This window comes from Rutidosis leptorrhynchoides, chromosome 4 (genome assembly GCF_046630445.1).
Source record: "Rutidosis leptorrhynchoides isolate AG116_Rl617_1_P2 chromosome 4, CSIRO_AGI_Rlap_v1, whole genome shotgun sequence".
NCBI classification, from domain to species: Eukaryota; Viridiplantae; Streptophyta; class Magnoliopsida; order Asterales; family Asteraceae; genus Rutidosis; species Rutidosis leptorrhynchoides.
In genome coordinates this window covers 331783314-331807307 of record NC_092336.1, presented here as the reverse complement: position 1 = coordinate 331807307, position 23994 = coordinate 331783314, and the positions used below count along the sequence as shown (strand labels likewise).

Genomic DNA, 23994 nt, shown 5'->3' with positions numbered 1-23994 from the left:
AAACATTTAAAATCATCCTTATATTCGATCCTAAATCTGTACATTCAAACTTGAACCCGACACAAAAATATTGAGTTTTAAATTTTTTTCATTGACTACCGGTATTTCTGCCATCCATAATAAAGACTAGGAACTCAAAGAGTTCTTGCGAACTCCTTCACAGTTTCTTTCTAGAACCATCGTCTAAACAGAAAGCCTAATTGGGCCAAAACCGTAAGAACCCACATAAAAGAATATGCCTAGAAATAATATAGGGTTAGGGTTTACTATTTGACCCGTGTTGGACCACTCAGGCGATATAAATTCATCTCTTTTTCTACAAACCACCACCGTATATCTTTCATCCCTTTCAATTCCTAAAAAAGAAAACCCTTTCATAACAGTTTAAGATGGAGCAAACCTTTATCATGATTAAGCCTGATGGTGTTCAAAGAGGACTTGTAAGCCTTCTATCTTTCCCTTTGTCGTTATATATATATATATATATATATATATATATATATATACATGAGTTACTATTCTCAATAAGTTATTTATTATTTGAATCCTGTTGTATTTTGGTTGAATCTTTTGAGTGGGTTTAAAAAAGTTTATGTTTTTATGGGTTTTAGTGTTAAAATTACCACTCTCATACTTTGTTTTGTTAAAAATGAAGTTCGAATTTTTATTTATGGGTGTGGGCTTTCTTGAAATTTGATTGATTTAAGAACAAAGTGGACATTGCTCTATTCACAGACATAAACTTATAAACTTTTGTGGTGTACAAGTTTTACTGCATGATGTTCAAATTAGGATTGTTTATTTGTTCAGTATTTGTTAAATTTTTGCTTTTTTACTAGATAATGATGATAAATGACAATTATTGTTTAATTTGATATTTTTTACTAGATAATGTAATTGGGTTTGCTTTTGTTAATAGGTTGGTGAAATCATTGGTAGATTTGAGAAGAAGGGTTTCTCATTAAAAGGTACAATTTTTACTTGATTACTTTGTCGGTCTATTATCACTGTCACATTTACATTCACATAAAGATTATAGATAATTGGACTAATGGCCCATCCAAATGATGATATATTGTTTCATTGTGTTCATCTTATGTGTTTAATAACTTGTTATTGTATGATCATTTAAAATTGAAGTAACAAAATGCGTATTGGGAGGATGAACTATCAGTTTTTTTTGGACGTGATAATTCACTGTTAAAAATCAGAATTATTAAAAGTTTTAAAAATTAGTTTAGGATCTTAAGATTTACTTGTGTTTTTAAACGCTCCCGCTGTTCTTTTAACTTTTATGACTGAATATTACTATGTTTTTACAATCTTTTTGATGAGTTTGAGTTGGTGATAAATATGTTTATTTCAACAACCAATTAGAAAATACTAATTTGAACCTTGAAGCTATATTGTTGACTTTTAGTAATGCTGTTAATGATTTTGCTGTCGTGTTAATTGGAATCATAAACCCAATGTATTGATGGCTTTTAGTTTGGTTATCTATTAGTTTTGCTGTATTGTTAATTGGTATCATAAACATAGTTCAATGTCAAATTGTTCTGTGTAAAGATATAATTGCCAAGTTATGTATGATCACATACTTATTTATACATTCTTATCTGTGATGTACTTGTTACCCGTAAAAAGGGTAACACTTGGTATTAAACAAGTACTAGTTGATGTGTTTGTTTTAATTCATTTTTTGGCTACGCTAGTTACTTGGAATGATGATCATCTTTGTTTTAAGTAATCTTTGTCAGTACTTATGTGTTTGTTTTATATGTATTTATATTTATATTTTGAGCGCCATGGAAGTTGTATTTAATAACTGTCATTATTCTTGATAAACAAAGTTGTGGATGTTTTCTTACTTCCATATTTTGATTTTTTTTTTTTTTTTTTTTTTTTTCAAAAAAAATTTGTCTCATCATTACTTATATTGTTTATGCTATCAAATAGGTCTAGATCGTTTAAAAATGATGCTCCTAACTTACCATTTTATTACTGGCCCAAATGTTAACAAGAAGCATAATGATTCATTAATAAAAAATCACAAACCGTGGCATTTGTTATTTTAGGATTGAAGTTTTTGACCGTTGACCAAGCTTTTGCTGAGAAGCATTATGCTGATTTGTCTTCAAAGCCTTTCTTTAATGGGCTAGTTGAGTACATTATATCTGGACCTGTTGTTGCTATGGTTTGGGAGGGCAAAAATGTCGTCACCACTGGCCGCAAGATCATCGGTGCTACCAACCCAGCTGAATCTGCCCCTGGCACCATTCGTGGTGATTTTGCAATCGACATTGGCAGGTACGGTTAATTGTCAAAGTTTGAGCACCACTTTTGACTAATATGGCATTCTAAATTGACTTTGATTGTTATTGTTTCTTGTCATGTGCAAGTTTTACTAGTTGTGTTTTTTATGTTTTTATATCATATTAGTTTGTTAATGTTATTCTCTTTTATGCATGCTAAGATTTTATTATCTGTTTGGACGTGCAGAAATGTGATTCACGGTAGTGATGCTGTTGAAAGTGCAAGAAAGGAGATTTCTTTGTGGTTTCCGGAGGGTACTGCTAGCTGGTCAAGCTGCGTTCACCCATGGATCTACGAATAAGTGTGTGATATTAAGCTTATGATAAAACCACCACTTTACCAGTTTTACTATTATGAGTGTGTTATCTATTGTGAACTTGTTTTGCCTTATTATGGATTTTAAGTTGTGAGGAAGTTTTTGGTAATCTAGTTTCTATCGTTGATGTTCTGCTGATTTGATTTGTATGCGTTTCCTGTTTTTGTGTCATTTGATTGTGTGCTGTTTTCTTGTTACTCTCCGCCTGTTTAGAGCTTGAATGGATGATTAAGCCATAAAAAAGCATGAATTTCAATTATAACAATTGAGTAAATTATACGAGTGTCTAAATTGGTGTGTTTTGATGCATTTTGTAATTCTGGTTTGAATCATCTATTTTCTTCTTGCTCAACAATGTGTGTATGTGTTTTGATGCGTGTGTCTAAAATGGGTGGTACTATGTAAGAAAGGTAACCTTGGTCGCTGATAAGTTTGGTTGTTTTATTGACAACTTTGTATATACAGATGGCTCGACGGTTTAGCTTGTTTTGGTGTATTGTTGTTTGGTTGTAGGTTTGACGCGTCTCTGTTTTTATCGTCTTGTCTTGTTAGTTCTTGTAGGTCTTGGATAGTTCGACCAGTTTGTTACTCCGACTTGGATAGATGGGATGTTTTGCCGTTCGAATTCTTTCATCTTCGGATAAAATTTCCTTTTACTTTTTTAATTTTGTTTTTTGCTAAAGAAAAAGAAAAAACCATCATAATACACACATCTGCGTATTCAGCAATACTGAAAATGTCACATGGATAGGGAGTTAACAAGCACCATCAAACCAAACCTAATTGTTTTTAATGATAACATGATGTGAAGATATCAGACTTAAATGTTTACAGAATACCTTTGAATATGAGTTTGCATCTACATCTACATGAGTTTTACTTGATTATTAGGTGTATCCGTCAACTGGTACATAATTAAAAAGAGTTAATTATATCATTGGTCCTTGTCGTTTACTTCAAATTATACCGGTAATCCTTTTCTTTTTAAAACTACATCGATAGTCCCTGTGGTTTTTAAAAGGTGTGTGTGGATTAAAAACTAGTGTGTGAGTATCACATCCCTTACCGTTAGATCGTTCTCGTAGATCTTTAAAGACAAATTCTTGGGGCGGACCCGCTTGGGAAAACCACGTCAGATCTTTAGCCCGGATTCGAAGCCGAAATGTGTTTTTCGTTTTAGCCATCGGAGTATCCGGGTTAGTTGGAACCCACGTCAGTGTTGCGTTAAAACCCGGTGGTGGTTAATGAGCATGATTAAAAAGGATTGGTCCATATTTCGGGCGATTTTGGGGATTCATAAGTTTGTGAAACCCTAATTTTAGCCGGAGATCTGCAAATGTAGGTGGATGGTTACGATGGTTTGCATGTATGCAAAGTAGTTTTATCTGATTTGTCAAGCTGTTGGGTTGGAAAAAATACCCCGTAAAATTTTTACAATTGAATTTCATGAGTTCATTGTATCATAGGTAGTACTATGATTTTAATAATATGATTTTAATAATGTACGGCAGTAGTCCTAACTTCAATGCCGGTTAATGTGTCCAGATAATCAATTAATTGACGTTAGTTTAAGACCACCATTGTGCATTTTAAAAACCATAAGGACTACCCGTATAAATTTTAAAAGATAAAGACTAATGGTATAACTTTGAATAAATCACAAATACCAATGATATAATTAACTCAATTAAAAATGTTACACAAGTTTATTAATTGTGATATCAATGAGATTAAATATTCCCAATGTAATTTTTTGTTTGTTCAGTAGGTGATACAAATGCAGTTACACTTTGAGTGTTTATATTTCTAATCACATTCATACTAGTTGAAGCATATAGTAGATCTTTTTTTTTTTTTTTTTTTTTTTTTTTTTGACAATATATATATATATATATATATATATATATATATATATATATATATATATATATATATATATATATATATATATATATATATATATATATATATAATAGGTTCAAAGAACCGGTGGTGATACAAAGCAGATCTTAACGACCTATAGTGAGAGTACTTGACCACAACCAACCAAAACTCATTGAATCTCGCTCTGCGTCCTACACAAACTGGACGACAACATTAAAACCAGAGCGAGCACAATTGGAATTGTAACTGAAAGTACAAACAGACAACGACCACCATACTTAAACCTAAAACACACGTATAAAACCGATCCCATATCCGACCCCGCATCTGACACTCCTCGATAATCGCGCAACCAAAACGTTCATCGAGAAACCCAAGAACACCTAACCCGAGGCCTGCAAATCAAAGAAAACCCTCGTATCCGATAAACCCAAAAAATGAGCCTACTGAGAAAGTTCCAAACTCTGTTCGGTTAACGACAAGTGATATGGTCGTTATATCAAGGAGTTTGATGGGATGTGCAAGTGTATTAATGATTGGCCACCATTAGTACGGCTGTACGTCGTGTCAAATGAATGAAGTACGACGAGCATCAAGCAAGATGGGGTTGTTAAGTGTTTTGGCGTGTCTTTTTTGTGATCTAACCTATTTTAAATTATAGAATAAGGACTCGAAGTGGAGTGGATCATGAGGGTCAGAGTAATGAGGATGTGAATAACGATGATGATCTTACGGCCAAGATTGAGGCCTCGATTGGAAGTTATTCCTCGGTGTTTACCAGGAAGGTCAAAGAGGTTCTTCAAGAGACTATTGAGGAACAAATAACCGATCACCTTAGAGATCAAGAGCGTGGTGGTAAGGGAGGAGTTTGATAAGAGGGTTCCAAAGCCTCGAGGTGAAGAAGGTGTTGAAGAAGGATAGCTTAATCTAGGGGTTCCCCGCAGTAGTGGGTTTAGTTACAAAGACTTTAATTTCACTAAGCCGCCTGATATCGGCCAAAATTCACGTTTTTACCCTCAATATTAAGCCCTAAATCAATAAAGTTTTAAGCTTTGTCAGAAAAATTATCGCGTTGTCAGTTGATTTTATAGATCAAGTGATTATGAAGGCAATGCAAAAAGAATCAAGTAAAACGGAGCTAAAACTAAGATTCTAGAGCGAAAACGGTGAAAGACAAGAAATCAAGTTACGATCCAGCAATCAGCAAGCCAAACGGCTTGCCAAACGGCTGCCAAACAGCTTGCCACTATAACAAATGGCTTGCCACATGGGTCAAGAAAACGGGCACAACAAATGGCTGATCTGGTCAAACGGGCTCAGCAAACGGCTAGCGAAATGGCCTGCCAAATGGCCAGCCAGCCGTTTGCTGGCAAATTTCAAGTCTATTTAAAGGGCTCTTTCCATCCATTTCAACACACTCAATTTGCAATTCATTTTATATTTTCAAGCTTTTTAGTTAGTTTTTAATAGTAGCTAGCTTAGCTTTTATTTTCTGGAGGATATCCCGGCGAGTCCCTGCGATCTCGGGCAGATTTCTTCAGCCTTTTCACGTTTTTATCCGAAACGCTTGTCCTTTGTATTAAACATGTATGCTTACCTTTTATGTTTAATAATGCGTTCCGATATTACCATGATAGCTTAATTAATCTGTATGTTGCCATGATAGAAGTTTGGGTTAGCGTAATTATGTTAATTTAGTACGGTTACTGTCGCAATACTGAACTTGTGAGTTTGGTAGATCTGTATGCTAGCATCTTAAGAATTGACCAACCTAGGTTGTGATCAGGACTTGTCCACCTATATGAACTTAGCTACTTCATAGGATTAAGACCCCTGGTTATACCGTACCTGAAGATTCTATGAACTCGGTATGGCCGGAGTTTTCGAGAGGCATCTAATGCGCTTTTAGGACACGGAACTTAGGAATTGAGACATCAATGACCTAGTATACCTATTGACTATTCCAAAGAGACTTCTTAGGAGCTGTTAAGATCTAGTTAGTACCTTGACTGTATGACCCAAACCTATTGCATGTTCTTGTTTGATTGTTGTCCTAGGACTAAGTCATATCCACTGTCTAGGTATATATTAGGTTTCTATCTGCTTTACTTTCATTATATCAACTGTAATGCTGTATAATGTTTGGATTGGTATGATCTCATAGTATGATGAAATGGTTGTTAGTTTTCAATTAAGGTTTTCCCAACTTAAACCGACAGACTCCTTCCGTTTGTGATCAGTGTTCAATCAACACGGCCTGTTGTTACTCAGTTAACTAAACTGATAACGAGGGTTAAGATTAGAGCTCAACTCACTAATAAACCTAGTACTTTACTGAGGATAACCTCCAAGGTATTGTTACCTTTCAATTATACAACCAAGTGACATACTTTTCACTACTCAACGAGAACTCCGAGAATTTAGAGATAAGTAGGTCTGTGTAATTGGCTCATCCAACCAGATCTACACCTTTCCAAACATAGTCTTAACTTAAACATAATTACCTTTCCCTAACCCAAAACTAATATCTTGGTCAACATTTCCCTGATCTGCATACTCTGGATATCATTCCACTTTATTTACTTTTCCGCAATTAGGACCATTAGCTTAAACCAACTACTATCCTTTATCTAGGTAATTTAACTAAAAGACAATTATCCACTTGATCTTCAATTCGTTAATCCATTCAAAAACACGACCCTAGGTTAACTTACACCTTCTACATCCTAGAAAGTTAAAAGTAAATTTAGGCCCCGCACAATATAAATAAACAAACCACTGTTCGCTACTCTGATCAGCTGATTCTGACGTCCTGCGACCAAACGACACCGCACGAATAAAACCGCCCATTTCGATCGTATCTTAGTAGTGATATCAGAGTTTTCTGGCGCCGCTGCCGGGGATCGAATATTTTGATTGAGAAAGATCTTAAATGACGAAAGTATTGTTTGGTGGTGTCTAAGAAAGACAATTATACACGGACTTGGTTGTTGGATTTTCCGAACAGTCTCCAATTATATTGGAACTAAAAGGATCCTGCCTCTCTGTAGTCGGCCTGGCCACCTAGATACAAAATAATCTGTAAGAAGTCCTATAAGTTGAAATATCCGATAGGGTTAGCGACCGAATTTCAAGAATAATTGTTTTTATTAAATTATCGATCCTTTTAGTCAATTAATATTTTCTAAAAGTTATTTTTCAAGTCTTTTTAAACAAAAAAATCTAAAAAGATGGAACATCAAAATACCCTTGTTTCTATGCATAAGTCATGCTTAGAAGAAAGAGGAGGAACAATCACCTTAGGAACCGAAGGAATTCCTGAAATCAGTTCACACATGATCAAACTGGTCAGTATGATCTGTAAATTTCAAGGATTACCGACTGACGATCCAAACTTTCATTTAAACAAATTTATCAGTCTGGTTGACTCTTTTAAGAAGGAAGAAAACGAGAAAAACTTTTTAAAACTTCATCTTTTTCAATATTCTCTGTCTACACGCGCTTTAACATGGTTTGACGAGCTTAACCCGAATTCAATACATTCATGGGAGGAACTAGCCACCAAGTTTTTTAAACAAATTTTATCCACCCTCCCTGGAAACCTGTATAAGAAATGACATCACAAACTTTTCTCAAAAAGAAAATGAGTCATTATGTCTAGCATGAAATAGAGTAAAGGTGATGCTTAAAAGATGTCTGAATCATTCGTTAAGTCGAGCAGACATAATCTGTATGCTTTACAATGGTTTGACCAAGGATGATAAGTCTCTCCTAGACATGGCCTCGCAAGGCAACTTCATGTCACGAACAGCAGACGAAGCACGGAATCTCTTAGACACAATAGTTGCACAACAGGAAGATTGGAGCAATGAAGCTGCTAAGAAGGATGACGTCTTCGCTCATACGGTAAAAATGCTGGAAACTAGGTTACAAGATCTCACCCTCACTCTTCAAATTTACCAATTCCAAAAAGTTCCGATGCTACTAGAACCAATCTAAGGTATCCTTACCCTAGATGGGCAGATAAACAGCAAAATAGCTCGAACCATAATATAATCCTCCCAGTACACCAACCTACTCTACACTCTAAGGAAATTTTAGTTATATTTATGAAAAAGCAATACATGATAAACCTTCAAGTCGTGGAATGTCAAAATAAGTTCGGTACTTTGATAAAGACTTTTGAAGAATTAATAACCAATTTTAAACTTACGCTCAAACGTTTAACCATTAAAGTTGATATAGAGTGTAGTGAGTTTGATACCCTAGTAATTACTAGAGGTGGGAAGGAAACAACTGTTAATATACCCATACAAGATTTTTTCAATAAGGAACTTGTGTCAATTGACCCTGTTGTCAATCCACCGGAACCTATCTCTCCTAAGGCCCCAGAAATTATTCTGCACCCGCATACCTTTCCCAGGTAGGCTTAGGAAGGAAAAACAAGAAGCGCAATTCGCTAAGTATTGGGATATTATCAAGAATCTGCATTTAAATGTATGACTAATAGATGCTTTAGTAGAAATGCCAAACTGCGCTAAATTTTTCAAAGAACTGCTTTCAAACAAAGAGAGATTAAGAGAGATAGTTAGCTTACCCTTAAGTGAAAAATGTTCATTAGTGTTACAACATGGTATTCCCCCTAAGTTAGGAGATACAGGAAGATTTACGGTACCTTGCTACCTGCAAGATGTCCAAATTAGCAATGCGTTAGCAGACTTAGGAGCCAGTGTAAACCTAATGCCCTATTCATTATTCAAAAATCTTGGATTAAATGACGTAAGACCTGCCAGAATGACTATCCAACTCGCGGACAGATCAGTTAAGATTCCTCGAGGAATAGCTGAAGATGTCCTAGTCAGAGTGGATAAGTTCGCATTCCCCATCGATTTTGTCATTATGGATACTGAGGAAGACACGAAGGTCCCACTCATACTTGGCACACCATTCTTGAATACTGCCAAAGCCATAATTGATGTTTACTAGAAATCGTTGAAATTAAGAGTTGGTAGTGAAGAAGTCACATTCAATGTCGACTGACACATGAGCCAACCTCGCGAAGAAGATATCAATATCACTTATTCTTTTCAAGAACTCGTCAATGAATACCTGGAGGAAACCATGGCTATATGTAGTCAAGATCAAATTTCTAAGGATCTATTCTTCACACCTCCTGAAGAAAATCTCGACATCCATTCAGCCATAAACCTTAGTCAACATAAATCTTCCCTCTCCGAAAGTAATTTTCTTGGCAAGACTATCCAGATAGCACCACTAGGAAAAGGCATTCCCCTACCTCTGTTAAGGAGAAGACCAAATAAAGAGACAGTTTTCATTTCGGTATTTCAGGAACCCCCGTCAAAAGAGGATTATGTTGAAATTCCTGAACCAACCTTCGATACTAAAGAAGACGTTTCTGAAGAGGAAGCCTTAAGAAGGACAATTTCTAAGACCAAAGACTAGATAGCATCAGTAACCGCTATTAAAGAAGAATCAAAATTTCAGGAGAGATATGACTCATAAAACCGAGAGGAAATAGCTAGAATGAAGCCATCTATCGAGGAACCTCTGAAATTGGAATTGAAGAAGTTACCCGACAATCTGGAGTTTGCATTCTTAGAAGGAGAATCGCAACTCCCCGTAATCATTTCGAAAGACCTCACATCACAAGAAAAGGCGAAATTGATTCAGATTTTGAAATAACATAAGAAGGCAATTGCTTGGAAAATTTCCGACATAAAAGGAATCAATTCCAATTATTGTACCCATAAGATCTTCATGGAAGAGGATTTCAAACCATCAGTTCAGAGGCAAAGAAGGGTCAACCCCATGATTCAAAAAGTCGTCAAGAAAGAAGTACTCAAACTTCTGGACGCCTTTCTGATCTATCCCATTTCCTATTCACCGTGGGTCAGTCCTGTTCAAGTTGTACCTAAGAAAGGAGGAACGACCGTAATTCAAAATGAGAATAATGAACTTATTCTAATACGGGAGGTCACTGATTGCAGGGTTTGCATAGATTATCGTAAACTAAATGATGTAACCCGAAATGATCATTTTCCATTACCATTCATCGATCAAATGTTGGAACGTCTATAAGGAAATGAGTACTATTATTTCCTTGATGATTTTCCGGGCTACTTTCAAATTCCCCTCGATCCAAAGGACCAAGAAAAAACAACCATTACCCGTCCTTATGGAACATTTGCCTATCGACGCATGCCCTTTGGGTTATACAATGCACCAGCTACATTTCAGCGATGCATGGTAGAAATATTCTACGACATGATTGAACGTTGTATGGAAGTCTTCATGGATGACTTCTCAGTCTTTGGTAATACCTTTGATTCGTGTCTTTCTAACCTTGATGTAAAGACCCGTCCTAATCCATAAGAATGAATACAATAACATATGATTACATCGCGAGGTACTTGACCTCTAAATGATACATTTTACAAACATTGCATTCGTTTTTAAAATACAAACATTCATTACATCGAAAGTTGACGACATGCAAACCATTTCATAATATATCCAACTATAATTGACCTAGTAATAATATTGATGAACTCAACGACTCGAATGCAACGTCTTTTGAAATATGTCATGAATGACTCCAGGTAATATCTATAGAATGAGCAAATGCACAACGGAAGATTTCTTTCATACATGAGATTAAACATGCTTTAAAGTGTCAACCATAAGGTTGGTGAGTTCATAAGTTTATCGTAAACAATAAAATTCATCATTTTGATAGACCACAAGATTCAAATACATTACATCGATCTCGTGTACGAAACCATTTTCATAAATCTTAGTAACCGTACACATATCTCGTGTACAAAAATATCATACACATAACCTGTGTATAAAATCATTCTCTCGATACATAACATTCACTTTTCATTCATTGCTTGGCTTGGTAACCGACCTTAACATATAATGCGCATAAGTAATATCCCCAAAACAGAACATCTCGTCTGTATAAATATATAAACTTCGAAGTGTCATACCCCGTCCTAATCCATCTGGACGAAGTCACCAACATCTGGTCCCATTGCGATGATCGACTCCAAATAATGTCTTTAAAATGAGCAAATGCACAGCAAAAGGTTTCTTTCGTACCTGAGAATAAACATGCTTTCAAGTGTCAACCAAAAGGTTGGTGAGTTCATAAGTTTATCATAAAACAATAAAATTCATCATTTTGATAGACCACAAGATTTAAATGCTGCATAGTACAAATGGGCCCGAATCCTATACCCACCTGTAATGTACATGCGATATCTTTTAAATACAGTACACATTTCTCGTGTACGAAATCCTTTTTCATAAATCTTAGTAACCGTACATATATCTCGTGCACAAAAATAACATACACATAACTTGTGTATAAAATCATTCTCTCGATACATAACATTCACTTTTCATTTCTTTCATAGCTTGGCTTGGTAACCGACCTTAAAATATAATGCGCATAATAATATCCCCAAAATAGAACATCTCGTATGTATAATAATCATATAAACTTCGAGGCACTAAACACCACACCCACTAGCCCTTCCGTCTAGTGAACATTCTGGGTGGGGGTGTTAAACCCGGTAGCTACCTTTAGGATTCAGGTCAATTAGGCGTGCACTAATTCTCAAAATTAGTGATGTTCCCTAATTCTTAGGTTACCAAGCAATAATAATCAGGGGAAAATATTCATATCAATTATGGCAATTATCACGTCCACATAATTCAATGGTAGCAATTATCACGTCCACATAATTCATTCGAGGAATGTTTTGCTTGTGTTTATCTCGTCAAACATTTATGAAAGCATATCATGTATTCGCAGTTCAAAATGTATTTCAAAAGCATTTAATAAAGCAGTTGTGAAAGTAGCGCATGTATTCTCAGTCCCAAAAATGTAAAGAGTAAAAGGGAATCAAATGAACTCACGCATATAAATATTGTAAAACAGTTATTAAAACAGTGCATGTATTCTCAGCCCAAAAATATAATGAGTAAAAAGGGAGCAAATGAACTCACCTAATGTATTTTGTAGTAAAAATACATATGACGTCATTGAACAAGTATAAGGTTGACCTCGGATTCACGAACCTATATCGTGTATATATATTAACACATTATAATATAAATCAACTAAGTTTATATATATTCTGTAATGTATTAAGATTAATTTTCTTATATATAATTTCATTAATACTTATGATACATTATGTTACTTATTTGATATCTAATTAATGTTACATCAATAATATTAGTTAAACAAAATTTTATGTAATATTAGTATACTTTATATATATTTTTATATAAATATCTTTTATTTGCAAACTTAATAATTCGTAGTAATACTAGCTTAAGGATAACGATAATGATGATAGTAATAATAACAATAATAAAATGTTAATTTTAAAGATGATAATTTTTACTAAGGATAATATCTTTAATAATAATGTTATATGATAGTTTTAATAATAAAATTGATACAATAATAATAATACAAATAAAATAGTAATAATAATTATAATGTTAATAATAATAATAATGATATTAATAATACTTGTGATAATAATAATGTTAATGAGATTAATAATAATAATAATACTTTTACTAATAATAATACTAATAATGAAAATATTATTAATAATTTTTAAAACATGGAAACTACCTTAAAAAGCTTTCCTAAAAACAACTGCCTTGAACGAGGCTTGAACTCGAGACCTCTCGGTTAACACCAAATGCCCATAACCATCCATCCACTCTTGTTTTTCTGATTTAATAAGGACTTTAATTAATTTTAACATGTATCTTTTTTCATCTCTTCTTCATAATCATAAATGTAGACAGGTCAAATGATCTTAACAGCAAAGAATTGATTGGGTTATGGATTTGCAAATGAACCATAAATTTCATCATTTAATCATCTGTGTTCTTGTCATTATCATCATATAACCAAAGTCAAAATCTTCTTACAAACATCATACTCGTCATGATCACCATCATGCATTCGTATCATCATCACCTCACGGTTTATATGTTACCCTCATCTCCACTCGATATCTTTTCATCTTCATCATATCGATTTGCATAACATTATAAACCATTACTCCATTATCAAACTGAAACAGATACGATGCACACCCGGATACAATCCAATACGCGTCTTTCACATTCTAATCAAAGAGTTATTGAAGAATCTATTTGACAGGCCTCCCTATTACTTAATTTTCTAAATATTGTTTCAGCCCAAGTGAAAACTATCTAATAGTAATCGGCCCATTAACTTATTCGTGGATCTTTAGTGGAGTAATTCAAACGAATAGGTGTGATGGCTTTAGAAGTGGGTCTTTAAATTATTATAATAATCATGAACGGCCTAAATTAATGGTAGTTGGGATTTAAATAAAGCAAGAGATCTACCTTTATCCTTTATCTCTTTGTTTTCATCATCCTAATCGTCGAATATTAAAAGAAAGTGTGGTGGCCTAGTTTCGTACAGTAAAGGAAATAGAAGTATGATTAGCAGCATTAATAAATAAATCAAAGGTGAGTTGGTTTGGTTTGAGTTCAAGAAAGGTGATGGTTTTCAATGGTTACTTGTTACTGTTTGATGATGTTGGAGATGGTGACCGAAAGTGGGTTGTTCAAGGTGAGGATTCAAGTGATTGTTTATGATGATAGAAACATAAATCGATGATGGTGAGTTTGATTTCAAAGGTTGTCGTGAAGTGTGATCAAGGAGGTGGCGGTTTTTGGTGATTAGATGATGGTGGAAAGTGGCGGACGTTGTTGTGGTTTTCAACATTAAACGTGTCAATATAAATGAGTGGGGGTGATATTGGTTCAATGAAGGTGATCGGTGAAGATGGTGGTGATTCATATGAATATTGTGATGGGTGGTTGTCAAGGATGGTGATCATCTACATGGGTGGTGTGTGGTGATGGGTTCTTGCACTTATATGAGACATACACATATATTATAGTATCAAGTGGGTTTGGTCTTGGTTTTTGAAAAAGAAGGAATAAAGGAATGTGATAGGCTGTTACGTACGTATGTATATGTATATATATATATATATATATATATATATATATATATATATATATATATATATATATATAGTGAAAGAGGTGATCGATGTTCGGTTGATCTTGTTGGTGATAGCGGGTTGTTAAAGAAGAAGAAGGAGAAAGATGGGTTGGGATGATTCATTAGTTATTTAACAAGATGATGGGTGTTTTGATTATGTACATGTCCTAATGCATATTTAGAGAAGTAGTTGTGTAATAAAGGATAGTGAATGGACAGACCCATGATAAAAAGGGAAACATTAATATCCCAATGAGTATCAATTAGGTAACTAACCCTGATATGATCTTTGTCGACAAGTATCGAATACAGAATAGAAGAAAAAATATATAAAGGTGATAGAGATGGAAACTGATTCGTACATATTTGTGGGTTAGGTTCAACAATCAAATTTCTAAAGTACCAATCAAATCAGTTTTGATAAGGATGTAGATTTGATTCAGATTTCCAAATCTATCTAAACAATTTTTAATATTAATAGTAATTAAATAGATTAATAATAATAGTAATAATTATATTACTAAAAATAATAATTTTATAAATACTAATAATTAATAATAATATTATCAAGAATGTTAATAATAATAATTTATAACAATAAAAATGATATTATTAATGAATGTATCATAATGTTAATATTGATTTTTATTTTAATGTGTATTATAAAATATTAATTATAATATTAATCTTAATAATAACTAAAATCAAAATTTTACCCTTAATTACAATAGTAATGATGTTACTAATAATAACAATAATATTAGTAATTAAAAGTATCCCATTTCATATATATATATATATATATATATATATATATATATATATATATATATATATATATATATATATATTATATACATATAATAATAATATTGATATTAATATTACTAATAGTAATAAAAGTAATAACATAAATACTAACATAACAACTATAATTTAGTTTGTAATTTCATATATTAATATTACATTTTACTAATTATGTAATATCTAATAATTATATTATATATGCAATACATATAATATTTATATCTATTATATATACTCCAATATATTTATCATAATACTTCTTTATAGAATACATAGTTACTTAATTCTTCTATTTATTATTTTACATGTTTAATTCAAATGTTTATTTCTAATACTTAAATAATATTTTATTTCGAATTATATTTCCAATATATGTATCTATTTAAAATTTGTTGTTCGTGAATCGTCGGGAATGGTCAAAGGTCAAATATATACATGAACACAGTTCAAAGTTTTTGAGACTTCTATATTACAGACTTTGCTTATCGTGTCGGAAACATATAAAGATTAAGTTTAAATTTGGTCGAAAATTCCCGGGTCGTCACACGAAGTACTAAACACCACGCCCACTAGCTCTTCCATCTAGTGAACATTTTGGGTGGGGGTGTTAAATGCGGTAGCTACCTTTAAGATTTGCGTGAATTAGGGCCATACCCGATTCTAATTCTTAGGTTACCAAGCAATAATAATCAGGGGAAAATATATTCATCAATTGGTGGCAATTATCATGTCCACCTAATTCAATAATAATCAACAGAACTTTTGTCTGTATAATAATTCATTCGAGGAATGTTTTGCTTGTGTCTATCTTGTCAAACATTTATAAAAGCAGTTCATGTATTCTCAGTTTAAAATATATTTCAAAAGCATTTAATAAAGCAGTTATAAAAACAGTGCATGTATTCTCAGTCCCAAAAATATAAAGAGTAAAAGGGAGCAAATGAACTCACGATAGTGTATTTTATAGTAAAAACACATATGACGACATTGAATAATGCAGGGTTGGCTTCGGATTCACGAACCTATATCATTCATATATATATTAAAGCATATACTTGTAATCGAACAAATATATATATATATTATATTTTAAATTATGTATTATATATTTGATTTGTATATACACTTAAAATGATTAATATTTATATAGTTATATCAATATATATATATATATATATATATATATATATATATATATATATATATATATATATATATATATATATATATATATATATATATATATATATATTAATAATACCTAATTTGTTAAAAATGTTAATATGATTAGTACATACTTATATGTAATATTATTTTAAGTATATTTTTATATCAATAATAGTAACAAAGGTTGTATTCAATTATAATGATAATATTAATAATAATAATACTGATGAAAATATTAATTATAGTAATAATAATAATAATAATAGTGATAAAAATAATAATAATGTCTCTAAACATAATACTGATGATAATAATAATAATGATAATCCTAATAGTAATAAAAATGATAATTTTACTAAAAACATTATTTTTAATAATACTGATAATAATAACTTTTAAATAAAATAATATTTTTTACTAAAATGATACTTTTCATAATAATGCTATTAATGATGGTTTTAGAAATAATGATGTTTATAATAATAATGATAATAATCATAACAATATTGGTTATAATAATAATAATAATAATAATAATAATAATAATAATAATAATAATAATAATAATAATAATAATAATAATAATAATAATAATAATAATAATAATAATAATAATAATAATAATAATAATAATAATAATGTACAACCTTTGAAGACAAGCTTTATATAAAAAAAATACGCAGCTGTCCAGGATAGAACCCACGACCTCACGTTACCCAAACAACAACCCAAACCATCGCGCTGCTCCTTCCTTTCTGATTTACATCACGATTTAAATTTATGTAACTTTTATCTGCTGTTCGTTTTCTTCATTATAATTTTAAACAGCCCAGTTCTATTTCGGCCCAATCAATAGCCCGTTAACAATTAAATAAACCCATTTAAATAATCTCATAATTTACGGCCCAAGCAACTTGATATAGATTTTAAAGTGTCCTGGTAGTCCCAAGGTAGAAATCGACAAACCCTAAAAGGGTTTCGGTGTTTGTTTCTTTTTCTTTTTTTATCCGAACTTTACACATAGACAATTTACTAAAGGTACTCACATCTTCTTCATTATGTTTATATCATTATCCTAATCATTCTTGTCATTATATTTGAAAACAGCAACAGAAGAAGTGTAACAGGAGCCAACGAAATATATATATATATATATATATATATATATATATATATATATATATATATATATATATATATATATATATATATATATATATATATATATATATATATATATATATATATATATATATATATATATATATATATATATATATATATAACGATGGTGATTCTTTTGTGAATGTGACGATTGCTTGTGTGTGGTTCTTGTTTCCATCACAGAAAGAAAAGGTAGAGCAGGTGTGGGTTCATTATAGCAGCAGCAACACAGGAAGATTAATTTACCTTCGATGAAAATGAGCATGGTGAAATTTGTGGTGGTGTTTGAACTAATGGTGGGTTGTGCAAGGGTTTAAAACAGAAGCAGATAGTGGCGACGGTGGTTTATGGATTATTAAACGAAAATAATTAGCAACATGAAATAAAACGGGTATGTTGATCATAGGTTTGATTTTCAAGAGTGAAAGTGGTGATTTGAAGGTTGTGGGTTGTGGATGGTTTGAGGTTGGTGATTATCGACAATAACAGATACAGAAAGAAAATACGCAGGTAGTGATTTGATAGTTAGATGGTTATTGTTTTCTAACTGTGATTAAACACGAGAGAGATTCATATATACATAGAGAGAGAGAGAGAGAGAACAAAGAAGAGAGAAGTGGCTCACTGTTGTTGATGGTTGAAGTGGGTTGGATGATGGTGGTGCTCAATTGGGTTTCAATAGACATAAGTGGGTTTCTTGTAGATGAAGTGGGTTGAGATGGTAACAGTGAAAACATGACAACGATGATGATGATCTTCGAAGTAGTAGATAGGATGAAGTGATGTTGGACTCAAGTTATTCGATGATGTAAAAAAATATGATAGCTTGTAAACCGTATAATTAAGTGATGTTGGTCGTTTTGTGATTCAAATGTAAACCAAAAAAATATATGCTTCGGTTGTTATGGTGGTTGTGAGGGTGTTGGAAGCTTGATGGTAGCCGGCGGTTGTGGTGGTCGAGCAGCAGCACAACAGTTTTTAATGGCGATGAATATGGTGGTTTATCGAGAGAGAGAGAGAGAGAGATGGTTGAATAGTGTTGGGTGTTGTGATATCTCTCTTGAATGTTCATCATATGTATATGCTTATATCATCTATATATGCATAAAAATTGGCAGTTAGACAAACATATAATATCAGATAAATATTATAATATAAAATAAAATCAAGTGGAAAGAAAAGATGATACAATATTTCAAATTCACACGGTAAAGCAGCCGAGGTTTTAGATTTATCTGCCGACAGTTTTCACGGACTGCAATATCGTACTCCGTTGATAAATCAGTGGCGAATAAAAGTCTTCAGAAGAATCCCAAATTTTTACAGTAACTATATTTATTTATTTTGGTCATTATGGTATAAAATTCAATCATTAATTTAATAAATAAAAATTACATCAACTGTCCCTCTCCTTTATGGGTGAAATATAAAAAGTGTTAAAATTTAATAACTAGATCCTAAATACATTTTTAGTAAGCCTAAATTTTATAGAACTCATTTTCGGATCACCGTTTATTTTAAAATAATATAAGCTTGAATTTAACTTGCTTAATATCAATCGGAACATCAACGAGTATTACAAGCATTTAATATTTATTTTTAATATACTTTATTTATATATATATAGATATCTTTTAATTAATAATTATTATAATATCATATTTTATTTTATTTTACATAATAAATTCTAATAATTAACTCATATAATATTTCAAATTATATTTTCATATATCTAAATATACATGTATCTATTTACAAATAGTGGTTCGTGAATCATCTGGAATAATCGAAGGTCAATTAAATATATGAAACAGTTCAAAACTTTTGAGACTCAACCTTACAGACTTTGCTTATCATGTCAAAATATATAAAGATTAAGTTTAAATTTGGTTAGAAATTTTCGGGTCGTCACACTTAACAAGATGCTCACCCGGTGTGAAGATTCGAATTTAGTTCTAGATTGGGAAAAATGTCACTTCATAGTAAAAGAAGGTATAGTTTTAGGACATAAGATTTCAAAGTCAGGAATAGAAGTCGATAAGGCTAAGATTGAAACCATAACTAAACTTCTAGAATCTACCAAAGTAAAAGCGGTAAGGAGTTTTCTTGAACACGCCAGTTTCTACCGACATTTCATCAAAGATTTATTAAAGGTCACGCGACCTATCACTCATCTTCTCAGAAAGGAAGTTCTGTTTGTCTTTGATAAAGAATGTATTAAAGTATTCAACTATCTGAAGGAACAGCTCACACATGCACCCATCATGATAGCTCCTGATTGGAGTTTACCATTCGAAATCATGTGTGATGCGAGTGACTTCGTAGTTGGAGCTATACTCGGACAATGGAAAGATAAGCACTTTCATCCGATATATTACGCCAGCAAAACCTTAACCGGATCTCAAGAGAATTACAACACCACGGAAAAGGAGCTGCTAGCGGTAGTATTCGCCTTCAAAAATTCCGTTCTTATCTCATCCTGTCCAAAACTACAGTTTACACAGATCATTCAGCCCTTAAATATCTATTCACTAAGCAAGACGCTAAACCAAGACTTCTACGATAGATCTTACTCCTTCAAGAATTCGATATTGAAATCAAAGATAAGAAAGGAGCATAGAACGTCGCAGCAGATCATCTTAGTCGTTTGGAAAACCCAGCGATGGAACAACTTGCTGAACAAGATATTAGAGACAAATTTCCAGAAGAACAGCTTGTGAGCTTAGAACAAGCTAACATAGGATCACAATTCACTGATACTCCTTGGTACGCTGACATAGCCAACTACCTAGTTGCTGGAGTAGTACAAAAAGGAATGAGCACATCCCGAAGAAAGAAGTTCTTCTGGGATGCTAAGTACTACTACTGGGAAGATCCATACTTGTTTAGAATTTTCCCTTATCAAATAATCAGGAGGTGCGTAGATGAGAAACAAGCAGCAGGGATTCTTCACTAATGTCACCACGGACCAACTGGAGGTCATCATGGAGTGAACTTAACCGCAAGAAAAGTCTAAGAATTAGGATTTTATTGGCCGTCTATATTCCGAGATGCACAAGAGCTTGTAAAGCGTTGCAACGCATGCCAAAGGCAAGGTATTATCTCTATGAAGAATGAGATGCCTCAAACTAATATCCAAGCTTGCGAGATCTTCAATATATGGGGATTAGACTTTATGGGGCCATTTTGGAAGTCTAATGGGAAATAATATATCCTCGTAGTAGTAGATTACGCCTCCAGATGGGTCAAAGCCCAAGCATTTCCAACCAATGATGCCAAGATCGTCACCAACTTCCTGAAGAGACTCTTCTGCCGATTTAGAGCTCCCCGAGCTATAATAAGTGATAGAGGCACACACTTATGTAATACCCAATTTATGAAGGTGATACAACAATACGGAGTTACCCACAAGATGTCCACTGCCTATCATCCGCAGACCAACGGACAATCAGAGGTCACCAACAGAGCACTCAAGAGAATTCTAGAATACACCGTCAGCCATCATGAGAATAAATGGGCCGAGAAACTAGATGATGCTATGTGGGCATTCCAGAATGCTTACAAGAATCCTCTAGGAACTACACCCTACCGCATGATCTATGGAAAAGCCTGTCACATTCCGCTAGAACTAGAATACTAAGCTCTTTGGGCACTGAGCCGTGGAATTAGAAGGACCTACTAGCAACTTCAAAGTCAACGACCACCGACTAAAAGCTTATCTAGAAGACCATGACAAGGAGGAGCACCTCTTCTCCTTTGATCCATTCTGAAGACCAGATAAGAAAAGTCGAGCTGTAACGACTTGATAAACAAAGCGCTCTTGGGAGGCACCCCTTGCTTATCATTTTTATTTTCCTGATCCTAATTTTATTTCAAATTATTTTCAGTCTACAAAAATATTATCTCTGTGCACTAACACTAAGCGCCATACTTGCGCTTAGTACTTACAAGTTTGTTGAATGTATTCAGGCAAAATGCCAAGCTCAGGAGCTTCCATTTGCATTCCAGTTCGCAGGAGGAGGACTCCTAGGGTTTACCTATCGGTGAGTAGCGCTGATCAGCACATGCCATCAACAGGGTAGGTAGGCCCAAGGCGTTTGATCTTGAAGAGTGTTGTGACGACTCGGAAATTTCTGACCAAATTTAAACTTAACCTGTATATGTTTCTGACACGATAAGCAGAATTTGTAATGTTGAATCTCAAAAAGTTTAGAACTACATTCATGTAATCAATTACCCTTTGACCGTGTTCGACGATTCACGAACAATTATGTGTATATAGATATGTATATATAATATATAATATTAACTGAAAACATTAACAAAGTATTAGATATATGATACTTTACATAAACATATTTGTTTCAATATATTTATCGACAGAATTAAGAGATAATATCAAATGATTGAATTATCAAATACATTATGATATGATTACGGGCCTATGTTATGAGGTCCACTGTGATTTAAGAAATCTATTTTTTTTTACAACTCATTACTTAACCAGTATGATAAAGATAACGATATTTATATTTTATTTTATTAAATATATATATATATATATATATATATATATATATATATATATATATATATAACGATTTAAATTAATATTATATATATTTTTATACGCGTATTATACGTACATAGTTTTATACTTTTACTATACTTTAACTTTACCTTTACTTTACTTTTACTTTACTTTAACTTTAATAATTCATACTTTAATAATTCACTTTAATAATTCATACTTTAATAATTCACTTTAATAATTCATATTTTAATAATTCACTCTAATAATTAATACTTTAATAATTCACTTTAATAATTCATACTTTTATAATTCATACTTTAATAATTCACTTTAATAATTCATACTTTAATAATTCACTTTAATAATTCATACTTTAATAATTTACTTTAATAATTCAAAAATCTATTATAAATAGAATTCAATAGGTTTCATTATTTCATAGAAACTTGAAAATATATTTCTCTAAACTCTCTCAATCGAATTACATATATATATATATATTTTCTTAGTATTATTTCAAGATATTATTAGTATACATAAAATACTACGACGAAGTTATATTCAGACGATTTCAAAATAAGTTTTCAAATGGGATAGAGCTAAGGAAATTATGGGTTATAGCTATGAAGGTTATGTGTATTGATCGAGGGTATTGCTCGTGAGGTCAACCTAACGTTTATCATTTTCGATGCGTCTACGTACTTTCCTGCAATATTGAATCACAATATTGATACGTTCGTGAATCCGAGACAAACACTGCACTTGTTCAGTGCCGTCATATACATAATTGCTACGAAATACAGTATTGTGAGTTTCATTTGCTCCCTTTTTATATATATTTTTGGGCTGAGAATACATGCGCTGATTTATAAATGTTTTACGAAATAGGCACAAGTACTAAAACTAATTCTATGTGGGTTTAAACCAGAAATATACCCTTAGCTTGGTAACATTAAACTACTTGTCTATGTACGGTAGGCGCGAATCCTAAAGATAGATCTATTGGGTCTGACAAACCCCATCCTGACTATGGGATGCTTTAGTACTTCGAGGTTATTTTAAACACACCTGATCTGGTGTACTTCAGAGGGTAAAACATGAACGTTAAGGCTTGTTACCGGGTGCCTACAACTTATAGAATACTTTTATACACTTGCGAGTGTACGGATATTTATAGAAACTGAAATCTTGTGGTCTATTACTACTACTACAGAAATGATGGATTATGATAAACTAATGAACTCACCAACCTTTTGGTTGACACTTTAAAGCATGTTTATTCTCAGGTATTAAAGAAATCTTCCGCTGTGCATTAGCTCATTTTAAGGATATTACTTGGAGTCATTCAAGACATACTTTGAAAGACGTTGCATTCGAGTCGTTGAGTTCATCAAGATTAATATTAAGTCAATTATAGTTGGATGTAGTATGAAATGGTATGCATGCCGTCAATTTTTGATGTAAAGAAAGTTTGTCTTTTAAAAACGAATGCAATGTTTGTAAAACGTATCATATAGAGGTCAAATACCTCGCGATGTAATCAACTATTATGAATCGTTTATAATGTATATGAACGGGTCCTTTCAGTTGGTATCAGAGCTGGTTTAATGCCGTTTATTAGCGGGTTAATCGTAGAGGGGGTTCTCACAGTGTTACCTGTGACGAAGCATTGACTCTTACTCCTCGCGGTCCCTATTAGGGTTGGCT

General features: G+C 32.6%; 1 protein-coding gene across 1 annotated transcript; it reads left to right on the top strand.

Moving 5' to 3' along the window:
* Positions 1–281: 281 nt before the first annotated feature.
* On the top strand, positions 282–2767 carry LOC139843706 (nucleoside diphosphate kinase B). The gene is made up of 4 exons (XM_071833850.1): positions 282–440; positions 920–968; positions 2076–2307; positions 2500–2767. The coding sequence occupies exons 1-4, from the start codon at positions 390–392 to the stop codon at positions 2612–2614; spliced, it is 447 nt and encodes a 148-aa protein (XP_071689951.1). The 5' UTR covers positions 282–389; the 3' UTR covers positions 2615–2767.
* The last annotated feature ends 21227 nt before the right edge of the window (positions 2768–23994 follow it).

What these genes read in the sequence shown, in the direction of transcription:
- LOC139843706 (XM_071833850.1), top strand. Translation starts at nt 390, where the DNA reads ATGGAGCAAACCTTTATCATGATTAAGCCTGATGGTGTTCAAAGAGGA. An exon ending in ATGGTGTTCAAAGAGGACTT is followed by an intron (nt 441 to 919) that starts GTAAGCCTTCTA and finishes TTTTGTTAATAG; the next exon opens with GTTGGTGAAATCATTGGTAG. An exon ending in TTTGCAATCGACATTGGCAG is followed by an intron (nt 2,308 to 2,499) that starts GTACGGTTAATT and finishes TTGGACGTGCAG; the next exon opens with AAATGTGATTCACGGTAGTG.